This window comes from Dermacentor silvarum, chromosome 3, assembly GCF_013339745.2.
Source record: "Dermacentor silvarum isolate Dsil-2018 chromosome 3, BIME_Dsil_1.4, whole genome shotgun sequence".
Taxonomy (NCBI): domain Eukaryota; kingdom Metazoa; phylum Arthropoda; class Arachnida; order Ixodida; family Ixodidae; genus Dermacentor; species Dermacentor silvarum.
This window is the reverse complement of record NC_051156.1, coordinates 150,985,793-151,006,306: the sequence shown is the minus strand read 5'-3', so window position 1 is coordinate 151,006,306 and position 20,514 is coordinate 150,985,793. Positions and strand designations below refer to the sequence as shown.

General features: G+C 46.7%; 2 protein-coding genes across 2 annotated transcripts in view; both read right to left on the bottom strand.

Moving 5' to 3' along the window:
• Positions 1-1,090: 1,090 nt before the first annotated feature.
• On the bottom strand, positions 1,091-5,677 carry LOC119445921 (uncharacterized). The gene has a single exon (XM_037710223.2). The coding sequence runs from the start codon at positions 5,578-5,580 to the stop codon at positions 1,093-1,095; it is 4,488 nt and encodes a 1,495-aa protein (XP_037566151.1). The 5' UTR covers positions 5,581-5,677; the 3' UTR covers positions 1,091-1,092.
• A 169-nt stretch (positions 5,678-5,846) lies between these two features.
• The window catches only part of LOC119444902 (uncharacterized), a 51,296-nt gene continuing 36,628 nt past the window's right edge, over positions 5,847-20,514 (bottom strand). The window contains exons 7-8 of the mRNA XM_049664795.1: positions 11,772-11,889; positions 5,847-8,006 (exon numbers count right to left, since the gene is read on the bottom strand). Coding sequence (XP_049520752.1) covers positions 6,514-8,006; positions 11,772-11,889 — 1,611 coding nt within the window. The 3' untranslated portion in view covers positions 5,847-6,513. The remainder of the gene's footprint in view (positions 8,007-11,771; positions 11,890-20,514) is intronic.

The following is a 20,514-nucleotide window of genomic DNA, read 5'->3' as shown; positions in this document are numbered from 1 at the left end:
CGGTTTTCTTGTTCTAAAGAAGAGTTCAGTGAAATACCGGCAATGTTGGCATTATACGCTTCAGTTGTTCTGGGCTCCTTGGCATCGACGACTTCTTGAGAAGTCGAAATTTCATGGTAAAGCAGTTCGCTTTCCTGTAATTTTGACCCAGTGGTTGTGAGCATCAAACGTTCTTTACTGTCGAGGATAACGTTACCAAGCTCTTTGTCTGCAGCTTGTGCTAGTGCTTCAGTGTTCCCATCCGTTCCTTCGCATGAATTTTTCATAGGCTCCGACGTACGCTTGCTCCGTTCGCTATTAGAAGCCCCCGAGTCGCCATCAGCTGAGTCTTCTAGAATAATATGCGAAGTGCCTTTAATGTCTTTTCCAAGCTGTGCAGATTCTGCAGGGGCACCCTTGAGTGCACTGTCTTCTGAGATATTATCTTGACTGGCGTTCTTCTCATCCTCAACGAATTGATATACAGACTTCTGCTTTTCAAACTTTTCATGTGTACTGTCGTGTACGCTCTCTTCCTGACTCCGGTGCCGTTCTTCCTCCAGCGCATGTGCACGGTGTAAATCATTGATTTCTATACATTCCTTTGTAACGTTTCCTAGGCTGTTCCCAGTGACGTCTTCCATAACTTCGTGAACCTCTTCAATGCTGCCACCTTCGATCGGTTCACCGGAGCGTGCAATCCCCAGCAGTTCGCTGTCCGCGCTCTCTGCGCTTGTGCTGGCGGTTTCGTTGTCCTCAGTCATCTCATCATGAGAATCCGCATTTGCGAACGTTTTCGTCATGTTACTTGGCAAGCTCGTACATTCGAACGCCGCTTCCTGTTGTCCCTGCGCAGCGGTGCCACCCGCGGCGATGTACTCTTCTGTATTGTCGTTTGTTATGCGCTCCAGGCAAGTATCTGAGGTGTCTGAAGAGACCTCACATTCAGAATGTTTTCTTGTTCCATCAAATTCAGGAGACTTGCTTACCGAGGTCCCAGGCGTCACTTCGGTGGTATCATTGTCATCGATATTTCGCGTCACAGATCCTTCGCCAGCAAGTTCTTCGGATATTTGTTTGTTCGCTTTATCAGGCTCTGCGATCTCTGGCGGGTCACTTAGCTGTATCTGGTCTCAGTTCGCCGTTCCCTTTATCACTGTTGCTTTGGTGCACATTTTCATTGCTTGTAAGCTCGTCTGATATTTCATTTCCTATGCTCGCTTCATTTGGCACTGTCTCCTCTGGCAACTCGATTACCGATGCACCGGCCATCACTTCAGTGACCTCGTTATCATTGGTGCTTTCGTTCACTGTAGCATTGTTTTTCAGCTCTTCATGTGATTTCTTTGGTAGAATCACTTCATTAGACACTGCGATCTCTGGCACTTCGCTTATTGGCACATCTGCCTTCAATGTGGCGACCTCAACGACACCATTAGTTTCCTGCGTACTTTCTCCGTTTGCGAATTCTTCAGACGCTATGCTCTGCACGGAAGCTTCATTAAATGGCAGCTCGCTAGCTGAAGCCTCTGACTTCACTTCCGGGATAGCGTTGTCACGTGGGCTATCGTTCCCAAGCGCCTCATTTTCAAACTTTTCAGGAGTTTGACTTAATAGGCTCGCCTCGCCAGACACTATGTTCTCTGGAACCACACTTGTTGATGTCTCAGCCGGCCCTTTCGTGGCCTCATAATCACTGATGATCTGGAACTCAGTTTCTACACCCACAACTTGCACACTCGCTTCATTAGGGACTATGGTCTCTGTCGATTCACTTCCCACTTCCTCTTCATCCGCTTTGGCGATTTCTTCGTTATTGCTGCCCTGGTTGACAGGCTCTTCGCTTATAAAGCCTTCGGTAGGCTTATTTCGGACGCTCGCTTCATTAGATAATATGATTTTCGGCAACTCGGTTGAAGTATCTGCCTTTGCTTCCGCGATGTTTTCATTGGTGGTTTCACTCACATGCGCTTCGTTTCCAAACTTCGTAGATCTTTCACTTTGCATGCTCGCTTCATCAGCGATTGTGGTCTGTGAAACTTCGCTTGTTGATGCCCCTTCCTTCGCTTCGGTGTTGGCGACGTCACTGGCGCTGTGGCGCGCAGCTTCTCCGCTTGCAAACTCACCAGATTTCTTACTTTGGTCAGTCGTTTCATTAGAGGCTATGATCTCATGCAACTCACTCACTGACGTAACTATCTTCACTTTGGTGTTCTCGTCGTCGTTGTCGTTCTGTTTCCCGTATTCCTCACATGCTAATTGTCCAGATGTTTTATTTTCCGCGCTGTTTTCATTGAACACTGCTATCTCTGGCATATCGCTTACAGATGCATCTGACTCCACTCTGGTCTCTTCGTTTGTGCTCAGGTTCATAGGCGCTTCGCTTGCGGGCTCTTCAGAAGCTTCATTTCGCACACTCGCTTCATCATACACTACGATCTCAGGAACCTCGCCAAATGATGTCCCTGCCTTTACTTTGGTGATCGCAATGTCACTCGTGTTCGGGTGCGCAGTTCCTTCGCTTGCAAACTCTTCAGATGTACTGTACACTCTCTCTTCATTAGAAACTAAGATTTCTGTCATCTCACTTACAGAGGCCTGTGCATTCACTTTGGTCACCTCGTTGTTATTGGTACCAAGATTCACAGGTTCTTCGCTTGTAAATTCATCAGATGTTTTTCTTTCCGCGCTCAATTCACTGGACAATGATGTCTCTGGAAACTCGCTTACAGGTGCGTCTGGCTCCACTCTGGTAATCATTTTGTTCATGTTCTCGTTCACAGACACTTCACTTGCAGACTCTTCCATCGTTTCAATTCGCTCGCTTTCTTCAGTAGACACTACGTTTTTTGGATCCTCACTATTTGACACCTCTGCCTTCACTTTGGGGACATCACTGTCACTTGTGGTCGGGCACGCAGTTTCTCCGCTCGCAAACTCTTCAGGAGTATTTTGCGCACTCACTTCGTTAGGAATTACAACTTTCGGCAGTTCATTTATAGATGCCTCTGCCTTAACTTTGATGACCTCGATATTAGCGTTGCTCTGGTTCACAGATTCTTCGCTTCCAAGTACATCAGACGTTTTGCTTTGCACATTTAATTCATCGATCACTGCTATCTGTGGAAATTCGCTCAGTGACGCATCCGCATTCACATTATTGTCATGCTTGTCGTCGGTGATGTGACTCGGATATCGTTGGTTTGCAAATTGATCATATTTATTACTTTGCGCTCTCGCTTCAGTGAATGCCAGTTGTTCTGTAGAGGTCTCTTCCCTTATTTTACCAGTGCTCTGGCTGACAGGCTCTTCGCTTGCAAAATCCTCAAATGTTTCATTTTGTACGCCTGCTTCGTTAGACGTTGCTGTCTCTGAAATTTCGCTGACTGGTGTCTCAGCCTTCACTACGGTGACCTCGTCGTTAGTGCTCCGGTTTATAGGCGCTTCACTTTCAGATTCCTCAGACGTTTCATTTGGCACGCTGGCTTCAGTAGATGCGAGCTCTGAAATCTCGCCTATGAAAGACTCTCTCTCCAGTTTGGGGACGCCAATGTCACTCGAGCTCGGATGTGCAGTTGGTCCGCAGGCAACTTCTTCCGACGTTTCGTTTTGCATGCTTTCTTCATCACGCACTTCAATCTTTCGCAACTTGGTTTCTGATGGCTCTGACTCCATTTTGACGAGTTCGTTGTCATTGGTGCTCTCCTTCACAGATTCATTGCTCGGAAACCCTTCTGATGTTTCACATTGCACACTCGCTTCATTGTGCGCAGCAGTCTCTGACGATTCACCCATCAAATTTTCTGTCTTCACTTCAGGAATCTCGTTGTCAGTGCTGCTTTTGTTAACAGGCTTTTCCATTGCAAACTCGTTTTGCATGCTTTCTTCATCACGCACTTCAATCTTTCGCAACTTGGTTTCTGATGACTCTAACTCCAGTTTGACGAGTTCGTTATCATTGGTGCTCTTCTTCACAGATTCGTTGCTCGGAAACCCTTCTGATGTTTCACATTGCACACTCGCTTCATTGTGCGCAGCAGTCTCTGACGATTCACCCATCAAATTTTCTGTCTTCACTTCAGCAATCTCGTTGTCCTTGCTGCTTTTGTTAACGGGCTTTTCCATTGCAAACTCTTCATCTCTTTCATCTCGTACACTAGCCTCAGTAGCCACTGCAATGTCTACTGACTCTTTTTCCGAGGTCTGAGCGTTCTCAATGCCGATTTTGTTGTTGACGCCGGTAGCCTGGTTCGCAGAATGCTCGTTCTCGTACTTATCTGACTTTACAATTTGCTCGCTGGCTTTTTCTTCCTCCTTCTCCTGTAAGCTTTTCGGCCACCCCGATGTGTCGACACTATGAAGGTCAATATAATATTCGGATATTTTGCTTGTGTTCTTCTCTATGCCAGCGTCTGAAATGCCTTCACAATCTCTTTTGTGGCCTGCAATCTCAGTAACTTTGTGTTCGTCAGGAACTGCAGAACCACTCTCACCTGATTTGCTTCCTGTTATTTGTACGCTTAGCACTATTTGTTCTTCATTATCAGAGCTCATCGAGGGCGCGGGATGCACGTTTTCGTCTGATCGAATTCCGTGAGCACATTTTTGTGCGCTTCCCTCCTTGTCACTGTCGTCGTTGCTAGCTAAGCTTCGAAGCTTGGGCTCGAAAACGGGCTCATTGTTTTGGTCAGTGACGTCAGTCGGCGTAGTCTGTACTCCGGTGTCATATTGGAGGCTAACGGGTGTGGCTTTCTCATGCTCAGCAAGTTCATCCAATAAAGCGGTCAATTTATCCGCACCTATGTTATCATCATCGCCCGCGGGCAGGAGTTTTTCGGCATTGTCCAGTTCGTCCTTCACGTGTTGCTCCTCATTCAAATCTTCCGGGTCAAGTGTTTGGTCACAAGGAAGCGACTCGAATCCTTGGTCGTTGTCGTCCTGAAGTGATACATCGTCAAAACTGGTTGCGTCATCAGTCCTGTTTAGTGCGATGACGTCTTTCAGCATGCTGGCTTTTATTGAAGACGAGAGTGAGTTTTCCTCGGGAACAGTGTGCGCCGCTAAAGACTGCTGGGTAATGCCTTGTTCAGAATTGTCTATTTCTAGTTCATCGTTACTTTCTCTCGCAACTCCCGTGCCTTCATTTCCTTCAACTGAAGATATTTCTGGCTGCTTAAAGAGATGATGCTCGTCTGGCAATATCATGGGAACATTTTCTTTATTGTCGGCCATGCTTCCATCTTCTGCAATTACATCGGTATCTTGAATTTTATTCACATTTTCATTTGGCATCTCAGCAGGATGAAGATGAGACGCACCCTCATCTCGAAAGTCATGGCTGTTCTTGAGTGCCAGGTCATCGAAGTGTTGTCTCGTGTCTTCTTGAGGACCCTTCAGTCCACCCTCTGCTAAACGTTTGTCTCTTTTCTTAACGTCTCCCAAGACATGCGCTACGTCATCATGCACGATGTTTTTTCTTCGAGGCGAATCACTTAGAATGCTTGAAACAGTTTTCAATGTTTGCTTCGTGTACTCTTCGTTACCTGTAAAACACATGAGCATATTTTGTGTCAAAGCTTCGGTGTTTTTTAGAAAATGCATTTCGGCACTTTGACGGGTGTCTTGTTTTAGCAGTTCTCCAATCTGCAGGATGTTTTTTGCGCTGTTCTTGACACCTTGGCAGACGTCTGGATTTTCATGCCGGACCTTCAAGTTCATCAGCAGTGCTCTTCTTGTCACTAAGAAATTCCCTGCTCAAGAGCGAGTCGTCCATGATGACAGTAACACTTTCCTGTGTGTTCTCTGTGACATCGTCCGCTTTGCTCAGACATGTAACTGATTCTGGCCCATATACTTCCTCTGTCAATGTTCCTCCTTTAAGAAACTGCAAGAAGTCGCCCTCTTTCAGCCCAGACACTTTATTTGATGCACCTTTTGAACCTTCATTCATGCTTTCTGGGGCATCGTTTTGACCACGTTCACATGTGGTTTCCTGCGTGCTGCCGCTTGTCAACTTCATCATTAGACCCCGTTTCACTGTCAAATGTGCATTTTGATGACAGTAAATTCGTGACATTGGCTGAAGTAGTGTGTAGCATTTTCTCCATGTGGTCACTGATATCATTAATATGCGCAGATGCGTTTTTTGTCAACTCTTGGCTCTCTAGAAGCATTTCTGTCTCTTCACGGTGCCAAGCATTTGTTTCACTGAACAGCTGCCCACTCTCATGTACTGCATGATCCAGACTTTCGCTTACGTCTTTGCGAGAATATTCAGTTTCTTGAAATTCTATTACGTCCTTAGTCAGTTGTACGCTTTTGTTGTCGACGATGGATGTTCCAAAATGAGATGTGCCACTGTTAGAGGAACATTCGCTAACAAGGACTGACACATTTTCCGAAGTTTTTTGTAGGTCTTCTTTGACGTTCGCAAGTAATGTAATACCCTCATTATCCTCGCCAAGTTTTTCTTGTGAATTCACAATGTCACTGGACACACTTATGTCGACAGTTCCGCCCGAAGCCGGTTCTGGGTTACTTGCTCTCGCCGGTAATAAATGTTTCGCCAGTGTCTAAACCGTTTTCTTTTTCGTTCGCAGATCTAGTGACAGTGTCTGCAAGCCCCTCGTCAATGCTTTGGTCCCTTGTAGTTGGCAAAAGTGTTGCCTCGCTTTTCACTGTAATAACAGATTCCTCAGATTTGGTATCACTTTCATTTGTTTCTGTGTCAGACAAGTCACCATGATGTAGTGCTGCTTCAACAATATCTTTCTGCTCATTGTGATCATGGCTAATTTGCTTAGCATTTTGCTCCACGCTTTTTGATTCATCACTATGGCACTCCAGAGACTTTCCACCTACTAGCGTATTCACGTCAGTAGCCAAGTGTACAGCTGTGTCCAAAGTGCTTTCGTTAAATTTCAAATCGTTTCCTCTTTCACCAGCTTCCTTGAATGCTTCTTTGACACCCAACTTCGAAGACAGTGGTGCCTGGTGACTGGTTTCTGCAGTTGAAGACATCATGCAGCTCCTTTCAGACTCAGCAGCTTCATGCGTCGTATTGGCAGATGAGGTTTGATTCCCAAGATCTCGAGTGGTCTCTTCCACATCGTCTTCAGGTTCCTCTGCTATGTATCCCAAATCATCGATCGACGGTGCCCCTATCACAGTTTCTCTACCCACGCCGGTTTCGTCCTCCACTTCCGAGTCCACGCTATCCACCTTCACGTAAGTGCACTTGGAGTCGTCAAAGTCGTCGTCCTCGGACACGAGGCTTGCGTCCTGTGGGCCGGCGCTTACAGCCTGATGACTGTTGCTCCCGTTCTCGTTGCCCGATAGAGACCTCGGCGCTGGTGCCGATGCCAGCCCTCCCTCGTTCCAGCTCGGAATGTCCGAACTACTCGTCTTGGAATTGTCGTCATCGAAGGCAAACTTCTTGGAGCTCGTTTGGCACACTGACGTCCGCGCTTCCTTTTCCGAGCCCGTATCCGCTGAGGCTTCGGAAAGTTTTGGCTTCTTGTCGGTCTTCAGCGACGACGCTTCCCACGGAGAGGTGACGTCATCTTCCAACCGCGAGAGCAGCTGACTACGGTGCTCCCTGTAGAGTTCGCTCTTGGTCGATGACAGCATCCTGCAGCGTTCTTCTCCTGCCACGTCCAACGGGCCTCCCTCGACCTCGTCGCTGTTCGAGCAAGAGACGCAGTGGAATGCCGACGTGGGTGGATGAACGGCGGTAGTCCGAGGAGAGTCATTGCTGTTGAAGACTTCATCCACAGACAGGGTCTTCTCCAGCCGACCGGCCCGGGAGCACTCAGTGTAGCGGTACTCCCGGAAGGTTCGCCAGTCGCTCGAAGCACGGCCTGTGGGGTCTTCGTCGGAGACCTCGGTGCGAGGAAACCAAATGCGGTACTCCTTCTCGGGGACATTGTCAGGTGGATGTCGCTCTGCCGTTGCGTCCTCAGAGAACCACCTTCGGAGACGACGGTCCGCGATGGCATTTCCGTTGTTCGTATAGGTTCCGTCGGAATCTGCGGCCGCAATGCAGAGAAACACACAATTACTTACCGACGAATTTTATTTAACTGCATTGCATGCCAACAATATGAAAAAGTAACTCGAATGTTTAGAGTCGAGACGCTACGTCACTGATGCAGCGCGCGGACTGGGTCAAATTAATGAAGATCGCAGATACCCGATGAAGCTGTAGATGTGGTTATGCTCGTCTTTAGGACAATGTTTTGCCTTGATTTGCAGCTTGTACTAAATTAAGTAGATCCATTAAAGTAGGGGCGACCACGCTGCTAATGTTCTTATATTCATGAATCAAGATGGAAATAAAAATATCGTTTGCATATATGCACTGCGTAACGCAATAAGGCGCATTTCTGTTTTGAGCGAAGCCTCTGTGTCTGTATAAATTGTAGATATGTGAAGTTAAAGCTCTAATTAGACCCTGACGCGTGCTCATACGTGCTAGCACGCTCATAATAAGCGTGATTGTGTAGGACGACGAATTCGATTTCAAGATATAATGCGCGGAAGTTCCACTCGACCATTACAGTAAACTGCCAACACGTACGTGTCAGCAGAAACGAGCGACGCTGACCCCTTTCGCATTTTCTCAGTCTGTTCTATTGTCGACTAAATTTAGAAAAGTGTTCCGAAACGCCTCAGGACACGACAGTTCAAGCTTTACGTATACACACGTAACGTAGAGTTTCAACAAAAGCTAAGCAAATGATATTGCATTAAGACACCAGAAAAGGCTCCCAAAAAGGAACAGTTTGTGGCTAGTACGAAGGCAGAGATACTGACTACAAGTGTGAATTTTAAACTTTCCATGAAGTTCAGCTCTTCTGGCCCATGTTGTGCGACAGCAAGCTGTATTTGGATGCTTACAAGTGCAGAAAGAACGCAAGCGCTGTTTTTCACTGGTGTCGGTTTGATACACTCCGATCCTACATTAAAATATTGTATGATGCAATAATAACGCTCAACGAAGCAAATGCTTGCTAGTAATACAGTTGCACTACGGACACTTTCCTGTCACCTTTGTTAATAACAATTTCATTGCATTTAGTAGTGACTACTAGTCAATTTAGCAGCATTCTGATCGTACTTTGTCGCAGACTCGTAAATTCTGACAGGAGTCCTAATGATAATAATTTGCATGAAAATGACAGACGACTAAACAACGTGAGAATTTGACAGCCATACGGCAAATATTGCGAACATTAAGCATTAAATACCATCCTGCTGGGGATTACCGCCCTTGTATGTAAGACACAAATAAATGCAGTTTAGTTAGAGTCGACCTAGAATTTTTATTTATTGCATACTGAAGACCCTCGGGTCCAAGCAGGTGGGTAGTTTCAAAATTGGAGTCATAATACGAAAAGCGACAATAGAAACTGTTTTGAGATTAGTGTAATAAGATATAACACAACGTAAGTGAACACAAAACAGCAATGAAATTTGTTTCTAGATTAGTGCAATAATAGTGCTACAATAACAGAGATGTGCACGTAATGACGTGGATTGTGAGTGTTGCTCAACAGTTCCCACAGCGTCACTATATCTCACTTATATATCTCAATATATTCTCACTTAGCCAAAATTATGCTGACTGCACTTTCCCTAGAAAAAGCTGCACATATTCATCGCCAAATAAAACGACCCGCACCAACGCCAACACGACAGAGGTTGCATAATTAGGTCAGTCTTACGTGCCGCAAGCTACTGCGTAGAGAGTATACTGCGACTCTACTACATTGTTCTCTGGATATTATTTTTGTAGCATTATTATTAAACGTACCGTGTTTTCTGGTAAATTTAACTATTATATTTTACTCAGCGTACCCGAGTTGCCTGTGAATAGTGATTGATAAAACCTGGATCACATGCGACAAACTATACGATCGTTATATTTATCCTCCCGATTCTTTCATTCTATCGTTTTTTCTTGCTTTTTTTTCCTTTTTTGTCTTTTTTGCAGCGGACAGGCGTTCCAGCGCACCGGGGTTTCACCCTGCACGGGTCATCGGTTTTGCATACGTACCATTCCCCCCCCATCTCTCTCTCGCGGTGTGCATGAAAAGGTGCGAACCTGCGGAGAATTTAAAACCCGGCTTCCTTCGCGCACCGGTTCGCTTACCTGAACTTGTATGCGCTCGCATTTTGCACACGCAGCGCGGAATGCGTCATCAACGTCTTCGCCGGTCTTTCGTACTATACGGGAGGGATTTCTTGTTAGACAATATAGAATTTTTAAAAGTGGCAGATAGCGAACATGTAAGCCCTAAGCTTGATTACTCGACGGGGCGGACATTGCTCACGGGAGACATCGAAATGCGTGATTGACTAATTACCCCCCCCCCCCCCCCCCCACACACACACAAAAAAAACAATGTACCAACTTTTTGAAATAGTTTCTTTACGGTACATATTTCAATTTACGAATTGTAGCGCCGGCAAGCTTTGCGTGGCATATCCATTTGGAACGACTTCGAAGGACCGCGCGGGTTTCGAAATATGCGCCGTGATACTTGCGGTAAAAAATACGCTATTGTTCAGCTCAATTTTATAAGCGCCGTTTTACGCTCTTTTACGCTCTTTGAGAATGAATATCTCAAAACTGGTGTCATCCTGAAAGTTCGTTCCAAGTGGATACGTCTTGCGAACTTACCAGCTAGAATACGAGCTCCAACGTATATGGCGGTCCAGACATCGTTGGAATGATTAGTAGCATACGTGTACTGGCCTGAAACTCGTCTTTCTGGCCTCGAAATTGCTGTGTGCCTTTGCGAACTGATCATTTCGACGAAAGATTGCGTTATAAATGTAACAATTCGCAACGAATGCGCATGAGCGCGGATACTTGTTGCCTTGTTGCGTTTAGAAAAAAAATTGATGCTCGAAAATTTAGAAAGGTACAGTGTAATAAATAACGCCACAAGAATGCCTGAAACCACAGCCATGTAGGCTAGACAAATCCGTGTGCTAATAATCGTTCCTGCGGTAGCAAAGCGATCTCAAAACCAGAACTCCTCCTAGCAAAATGTTTGCATTTGCCGACTATTTTCTGGCGCCCTGTGCCATATCCTATCTTTTTTTGTCCCCTCCAAACAATGAAACATGAGAGCAGGCACATAAGCGATGAAAACTATTGTCCTTCTTCAGCTGCTGCTGATTCTTTTTATCGAAACGTCGAAGAAAGCTATATTGTAGAGGAGCACGAAGCAGTGTTATTGCAGGCGCAAGAAATACAGTAAAGGCAAACGTTTTTAGCGAACGGCTACCGCCGTGCGGGTGACTAATCGCGCCGGACAATCGGAACAATCTGAGAAGTGTAGGTGCGGCGTTTTCGGGCCCCTCTGGCGCAGCTGATCGCAATATACCGTCGAATGGCTACAAAACACAACTGGGGTTTCAAATTGACCGGGCCGTTTGTACGGCTGTAAATTACCGCCACCTGTACTTAAGCTTAACGTTGACTGACTTCAAAGCGAGCTTTCCGTCAGCATTTTTTTTTTATTCTTCTTCTGCCCACAGAGTGCGATGTAGCTTATTGTGCTACTCCATACGTCACAGACGCTCTCTAAACACGCACAGCATAGCGTTGTAGGTCACGTCACATTAACCAAAGTGCCAAAGTGACGCCGTGACGTCAGTAATAGAGTACTAACCTACTGCCACTGGCCTATTTCACATAATCTCAATTGGTAACGAGGAAAGCGAAATAAACAGTTATTTGATTATATCTGACGTAAGTAGGGAAGATATTAGGCACTTACTTTTGACACACTGCTCCGATGGATTCACCGAAGCGGCAGCAGCATCCGGGTGTGCGTCAGCCGCCGTACCGTTGGCCGCAGATTCCTCGGGAACCGGCTGAAGACCGCGACCACCAGCCTTCAGCCGGTTTAGCGCCATGCGTGCGAAACAAGTTGTAGTGCAGGGAGCGCTGAGGCAACTCGCTCAACACACACGCACACACACCTCGCGTGCAACAACACAAATGCGACCGCGTTGCGTGATCCTATACGCGATATGCAATACTAGTAATCGGTATTCCCCCGGAACACTCCCGGATGGAAGCGCATCTTCAGAGGTGTACGCACTTCAGCAAGTAAGTAGGTCCTTCGACTGTGGTAGGGTTGCAGACGTCGTGACGGTCTGCGCCGAACAACACCAACACGCAACAGCGGTCTCGAGAGTGTCCGCGAGAAAGGGCGAGCGAGGGGCAAACAAACGCGGCCTTTCACGGCACCTGCCTCTCACCGCTCTCACTACAGCGGCTGCTTTAGCAGCAATCACTGGCGTGGAAACTGGCGAAACTCAAGCAGCGCACGCGATGCAAACACGGCGTCGGCGTCGACGGTGACGAGGCGCCGCTTCGAGCACAGCTGCACAGAGAACCTGTAAACCGGCGCGCACTGCAGCTGTAACGCTGTAGCAGACGACAGACACCGCCGCCGCCGTCGCCGCGGGCACGTATCGTCTGCTACAAGCACTGCTGCTGAGGTAGAACTTAGCAGACGGAAGAGAACAACGCTGCTTGCAGAGCGCAGATTGTACGGAGTTCCTCTGCAAACCTGCTCGGTTTGCTCCGTTTTACTTTGTAGCGAGTGACAAATGCTGCGGCAATTGTCGAAAGTCGTCCGTTACTGCTGTAACCGTAGCAAAACAACACTGCCGCCGGTCTTTTGAAATCCTCTCCGGAGTTGCACGACTCGCCACTGTAGCAGACGAAAAACACTGCCGCCGCCGCCGTCGGGTATCGTCTGCTATACGGGCGCCACTGTACCGTTTCTCTCGCTATACACCATTGCCAACGCGACGTTGTATAGCGAGAGCACAGAAAAGAAACAACAACACGCACGCCGAGCTGCAGACACGGCGGTACTCGGAGATTGTCTCGCGACTTGCACGGTTTCGGTCGCGCCTCATTCGCACCACCATCGTGGCGGGTTACACACTACATCGCCCCCCCCCCCCCCCCCTCTACCCTCCCTGCTCGATAACCCTCTCCTTCCGGGGAACAATGCGATCCCGCCACCTCCTCGTCGTCTTACGTCCACTCGCAGGAATGGGGGCAAACGCCGGTCTCTGGCCGACAGCACAGCCGCAACGCCACCGTGCTAGCGAAAATTGAGCCCACGGCAATTGAACGCCACCAAAGCGTGCGCTTTTTTGCGTTGCCCTCTGCACCACCGGCACCTCTCCCCCTCACCTACCCTTCTCCCACCAAGCCTTTATGCCTCCAGAGCATATCCAGAGTGTTCGAGAATGCTATAGGCGAAAAGGGGAAGGGGGGGGGGGGGGGCACTGTGAGTGCTACCAGAGCTACCGAAGGACCCTCGAAAGTCGCCGAACTTCAGTTGTCCACTTCATTCAACTACGGAATGTGCGAGAAAGCGGTCCTTTCTGGCCGCGCAACTTTTTTCTGCGAGCTGAGTGTAGAATTCTCGCGATATCGATTTCATTTCTTATGATTTTTTTTCCACGTCTGCAGTGTGGCGTTGCTAAACTCGGCGAAGCAACTGTGCTTCCGTATAACGGTGTCGAACGTGACTGGACGCGATCGTTTTAAGATAAAAAAACGAGTATTGGACAGGAGGTAAATCTAGTTTCCTTCAGTTTTTTTTTTTCTGTCTTTTTTTTTAAGCCGTGAGACTACCTGCTTATTTGCATAGGGGCTAGAGAAACAGGGCGATGAAAGAAACCTGCAATGGAGTCCTGCTGAGAGTGTGCAGCCGGCATAAAATAATAAGAGAGTCATACTTGAAGACAAAACAGCTTTCTTTTAACCTTACTGAAGACAATACTGTTTGATACGTTGGGTATGTTACATAAGAAATGCGATTACAGCCCGGGAGACATAACACGAAAGTCATATAGTAGCGTTTTTGACACACTGAAGCGAAGCCTCAGTTGTACGAAGTTTCAGAAAAAGAATGATTAACTAATTACTATCTAATTAATTTATAATTCAAGTAACCTTTCGTATTCTTGTACGAATATACTCTCCATGTCTAGAAATAAAGGTGATCAAATTGTTCTAATTTTTCATCATGTCAAGTGGTGTTTAGACCTTATTAGGTTGAAGTTAAACTTCGATAACCGCGAGCAGTGCACGCTTTTAGGTAAATTTTTGAACGCAGAGTTGAGTGAGAAAATTCGGCCGATAGCAACGAATCATGAATACACCTGGAGTGGGTGCTGGTAATTAACAGATGCCCGGAGAGTTGCGCGACACATTGGTAGGGAAAAACATACAATGAGCTAGCAGAGCGGTATATGTCTTGCTGGCTTGGCTTAGCGTGCGAAAATGTCTAAGGATTATATGGCCTGCTGCCCCAAACAGCGAGCCTTAAGGGCTGACGCGGCAGAGGCATAAGCAGAACTAGTTTAATGGCTCATAAAGCCAATGCGACCCTTCATTCATTGTGGACATCGGCAATATTGTATTGGACATGTATTCCTAATTTTAGATACACGAAGGCAAATGATGGAAAAAGAGCAGCCAAGTCAGTCATAACTCTGCGCTGTAATTGGTTCTTGTTGATTGACGCTGTATTCAAGAACGTTGTATTTTTTTCTTGTATTCAGGAACGCTGTATACAAGAATGTGTTGACACGAATTTATTCCTTCCTATATATACTAGACTCAGCTAAGTCTACTCACCTACGCGACGCCCACAAAAGTATCCGTAGATATCTCGTTTTGTTTGCTAATAGTGTACCATGATTAGAGAAGTATCGTTGCACAGATTCGTACTATTATCTTCATATGGCGATGCCCGAAGAATGTGGCGTCGTGCATATTACAATGAATAATCCGGTAAGCGAGAAACTATTATCGCGAGCACACCCTCCATCTACGACTTCGCAGATCAGGTCAATCAGCCAGATGCGAGAAAATCTGGCCGGGCAACTTCGCTCTGTCCTCGCACATCAGCTTTCGACAAAAGTGCAAGATGGTCCCGTTCGTTTCCGTCAGAGTGACAATCAGCACCGCGTCGAAAGCAACCCTTTCGAAGAACAGTCTGTATTAACTTGTGGTCGCTTGCTTTTTTTTTCGTTGCTAATACTCGCAACGTTATAAGGTTCTCCGCGTATGCACTGAAAGGAGACGCTCCTTTTGGACTTGATTGGGAGGCGAAATTCGAAACCTAATTGACTTCCGCCCACATGCGGGAATTTCGCAAGTCGCGAAAGCGACATCTACAAAGACGTACTACATCTACTCCCCGTGTTTTCCCCAAACCCGAACCATAATTGTGCGTGCTCTACAACACTGCCTGTAATCGAAAATCAATCGACTGTAAGCTAATATCACTTCGCCTGCATTTTATCGTTCAAGGCTATTCTTCATGGTAGCTATTGGCATTGCTGTTGTCCAGCGAAAAGTGTGCCTCCTGCGCACTACTACGGTGGAATGGCCAACAAATGCGTTGATTGTTCCAAGTTAGGATCAGACATAACTTTTCAGGACTGCTATATGGGAAATGCTGTTGAAAGGTGAAATCACACATGTTGACGTGAGAAGAAGAACAACAATAAGAATGAATAATTATTATTTGAAAAGTAGGAAGAAAAAAAGAAGACAAAAAGATGCAAATTTAACAGGGAAATCGGTTGCGCTCAACAAGGAATTCCTGGACGGCAGATCAAGCATTCCTGTAATACCCGAGTCGAGGCCCCAAACGAAAGCTTAACATAATCTGTTATGTCCATGCCAAGTCTTCGAAGAGGAAGTCTTGAAACAGTGAAGCGGTGACTAGATAGAAAAAATTGAATCACTGTTTCTTCCTAACTGCAAAAAAAAAAAAAAGAACACATATGGGAGGGTACCAAACTTGAAATGTGTACGTAAATGTTCCGGGAGGGAATGGCGTCAACGTAATTTCGCGAGGGCGAATGCCTCCTTGAGTTGGAGATTTGGCTACTCCAGGGAAATTCCAGGTGCCTAAAATGTGGAGAAGCAGCGAGTACAGGGTTTGATAATGCTTTCATAACCGTCTGGTTCATCTTTTTCTCGTGTTAGCTGCATACGATAAGCCAGCGGCCAAGGCGTTCATCCGCGGAGCAGGAGGTCAGAAAAAAAAAAGCGGACGCTTGTGTGATTAGGTTTACGTGCATCATAAAGAGTTCCACATGTTCAGAATTAATCTAGAGCAATCGATCCACTACGGTGCCTTTCATGGAGCCTCAGTTTCTTTGGGACTTTAAACTCTGTCGATCGATGTCTAAATTCGCAGTGGTAGACCAGCGGCTATGCCGTTTGCGCTGCTGATCACGGGTTCGACAGTGGTGGAACGCGAAAAAGCTCGTGTACTGTGCATTGGGTGCGTGCACATTGTTAAAGAGACCCAGGCGATCAACGTGAATCCGGAGTCCTCCAATACGGCGTGCCTCATAATCCGATCGTGGTTGTCGCCCGTAAGACCCCAGAATTTATTTTAATCGATAAGCTATTTCTCACCTCTATATGGAACCTCTGTTTTATTGCGATAGCAATTATATGGACACTTCAACCGGATTTCTGCCGTCGGCGTCGCCGTCGCCGTCGCCGTGAGGTTCCCTATAGATAAAATCTTCGCCGCGCGCCGTATGCCCGAGCGGAAGCGTGCGGGGACGCGCGCTGTCACGGAGAGCGAACGCACTCAATCTCCCACGCGCAAGCAAGGAAGCGGGAAGCCAGCGCCGGAGGGAGCGGGGAGGGAGGGGGGGGGCGCACTTCTACTCTGCCAACAACCGCGCTCGTCACTCCGCCCGCACCGTCTCTTATCACCCCACGTCTCTGACCTTTATGCGCCGTGCATTCGCCGCTCAGTTTCCGTTGAAGCGATAGACCGCACGTACCTTCGCCGCTGCGGCGTTTGCGCTTGCTGCCAGCGTTTTGACAGTCGTTGTCTGCAGTCATTCAGTGCGATCTATTCATGTTTGTTTGTGCGCGCTCACACCACGCTTGTTCATTCAGTTAGTAATAGTCGGGCCACATTTTCCAACGCACGCTACACATGCAATGCTGCCCGGATCGGCAGTGCAGCGCTACAGGTGTGTCCCTTCGCACGCGCTGCCCACGGGAAGCGCTTCTCATCAACACCACCGTTTCACACGCGCCTTCTCGTGGTCATCGAGTCTCTCTTCATTTCGGTCTACTTACGCTGCAGCACACCTGCTTACTTAATCAGCTCATGTTTACTACAATTCATATTGCTACCAAAGCCGCTCACCTCACTTCGTATGACATTGCTGTGTTGCTGTCGCATTCATTGCTTCGCCCTTAGGGCGAAACTGTGACATTTTTTTTTATACTGACTTTGCCATTTCATCGCCTTCACACTTACGCGCTCACTCATTTCTTTCTCAGCCTCTAGTTGACTATAGATCTTTCTCGATAAAGGCTTGGTACATTTTCGAGGGGCGACCGTATTTTCTCAATGCCTCTATTTCTTTTATTATCAAGCCATACCGCACTTTCAAGCGCGGACCGACAGTAACACGCAGTGAAGCAGGACTGATAACAGTGCAAGTCGGCGTGCATTCGTGGTTTTGCAAAGTCACGGTTTTCGAGCAAGCGGGCACGCTAGCACTAGAACGACACGGAACAAACGTTTGTCGATATATCCCTTTGAGCCCTCTGATTCAAAACTTCACAGACGCTATCACCACACCTTAAGTGTCCCGTCGTATTCCTTAAAGGAAAAAAAAATGTGGGAAAAAGAGAAATAGAGCATTTCCAGCACGCCCATGCATCATTTCTCTGAAATGGAAGCCATAATTTCATGCACTGATTTACTCTCGTCCAATAGACAGACAACGAACGTTGTATTCTCCGTACACACTGCAGACACCGAAGCGCCTTTCTTTATCTCACCTGACCAGACTCTAGCCGAAAGCTAGACGGCTTATATACCGGCTTGACAACGCAGACACAAGATTGTTCGTGTAATACTCGATTTCAGCTTGATGGTTTTCGTGCCTAGTTGCGCGCCTGGCTCCGTGATGTCGGAAGCGAAATGAGCAGCGAGAGGCCACGACGTTGCTGCAGCGCTGTCGAGATATTTCGCCGTTGTCTGAGCAGTTACGTCACCGTTAGCGGCTTTCAAATCGCCTTGCGCGTCGCTTGTACAACCGCGGTAAGTACTAACGGCCTGAAGCAACTTGCGAAAAAAAAAAAGGGGGGGGGGGGGGGGGTAAGAGACAAATGGTACCTGCACTGCGGAAAGCGCGAATCTGTTATTCTCTTCGCGCAAGCTGTAAAAAAAAAAAGTCTGAAAAGAAAACGCAGCTTGCGGGTGCGTATAGACATGGACCCCTCAAATGCGCTCTCCAAAAAAGAAAAGAACTTGGAGAACAGTGCAGCCGCTGGTTGACCGCGCACTACGGCAAAACGTTTGTTTGGTTCTCGGCGCGAGGAAAATCGGCAGTACCGGGCAAATGCTATGAGATAAACGAGAGATTTATGGACTGTTGTCAGAACGAGCCATTCTGGAACGCCGACTTCATGGTAAGCCATCGCAGCGGAGGACGACGAATATCTCGTTACGATACTTAAGGACGAAAAACCTTCACAAGCTGCTCTAAGCATTAATTGGTGTTAACTGTAATTCCTTTCCTTTGATCGTGCTGCTTGTGTTCTGTGTGTGTTCCCTCTCCGTTTTCTTCTTTTGTACATCCGTGAACAAAATTTTCTATGCTGGTTAACATCCAGGGTCTTTCTCGGATCTTTCATGTCTCTCTCTCTTTCACTCACTCTCTCTGTCTCTCTAGTGCTTGTGTGTTTGTGTGCGTGTGTGTGTGTGGACACAGATGCATAAGCAATGGCCCATTTGGAGTCACCGCTATAAAAAATACTGCTTTAAAACGCTGACTCAAAGGATGCGAAATATGCTGGTGATAAACGCGTTTACAGAGCACGACGCCAAAGCTGTTATGGCTTATCTGCTGTATTCCTTCTACACTGTACCACAGGCCCCTACACACCGCGCACGCGCAAACTCACAGCATCTCTCCTTCTCCCCCTCCTCTCTCAATCTCATCTTTCTATTCCCCCTTGCCAATCCCCCAATGTAGCGTAGCCAACCAGAGACGCATTTGTGGCTAACATCCCTGCCTCCTCTCTTTCTTTCCTCCTCCTCATCCTCCTCCTCCTTCACTACTTCTAACAGGAACGCCTTTCGTTTCTTCACAGGCCAAGAAACAATTTCAGCTGAACGCATGCGGAGTGCTTTCCATTGGAAATATTGCGCTTGTTCTGAGAAATGCACAATGCTGTCCCTTCGCAGAACAGCATATTCCCTGTGCGAGCGTTAAATTCTGCCCGTATACAGGCCAAACGCAAAGTAAGGTTTTGTACGACTATGGGTGTTTCAGCGAACACTTTCAAAAATTCTTAAAGGTTGCCTGCGGCAGATAGCACAATTCTAGTTCATGAGCTGGTCTACTCGAAGAGGCGGACATTACTTACACAATAAATTGAAATTCATAATCGAATAATTAACAGAAATTCACTAATTAAGGTTTTAACTAATTACCTGATGGCTCATATTGCAATTTACAAATTGTAGCCGTGGAGTTCGCAAGGCGGATCCACTTGGAATGAATTATCGGGATGACACCAGTTTCGAGATATTAATTCCCGAACTTTGCAGAGAAATGCATTGGCCTTCCAGTTAGGTTCTTAACAAAACGTCGCTTTTTGCATTGAAGCACACAATTAACTGGAACGCCAATGCATTTCTCCGCAAATTTCGGGAATTATTATCTCGAAACTGGTGTCATCCTGCGAAGTAATTCTAAGTGGATCCGCCTTGCGAACTCCACTGCTACAATTAATTTGTAAATTGCAATATGGGCCATCAGGTAATTAGTTAAAAACGTAATTAATGAATTTTTGTTAATTAATCGATTATGAATTTCAATTTATTGTGCAAGTAATGTCCGCCTCTTCTAGACCAGCTCATTAACTAGAATTGGGCTATCTGCCACAGGCAACCTTAAATAAAGTTGTTCGCTGAAACACCCTATATATATATATATATATATATATATATATATATATATATATATATATAGTAGTAACTGGATTTTTCAATGGGCCAAGCGTATTTAGGAAAGTCAGAAGCACAACTTCGCGGTTATCTTAGGTTTAATATTTTCCCAACAGTTTCGGTCGGTGGACCGACCTTTCGGTCCACCGACCGAAACTGTTGGGAAAATATTAAACCTAAGATAACCGCGAAGTTGTGCTTCTGACTTTCCTATATATATATATATATATATATATATATATATATATATAAAAGGAAAGCTGTCAGTATTTGTACGAGATGACTCACCCGTATCTTGGTGGATCGACCTCTTTGCAAATCGTGATTTTCGAAACGGACTGCGACTTACACGCCCGTGCGAGCCGCCCCGCGTAAGTTCTTGGAGGGCTACCTACGTCTGGGCCCGGTTACGCATGCCTGGCTTGCGTCTTAGGAAGGCGGTATACGCCTAAGCGGTGTTCGGCCTAAGAGATTA

What these genes read in the sequence shown, in the direction of transcription:
- LOC119445921 (XM_037710223.2), bottom strand. Translation starts at nt 5,580, where the DNA reads ATGCATTTTCTAAAAAACACCGAAGCTTTGACACAAAATATGCTCATG.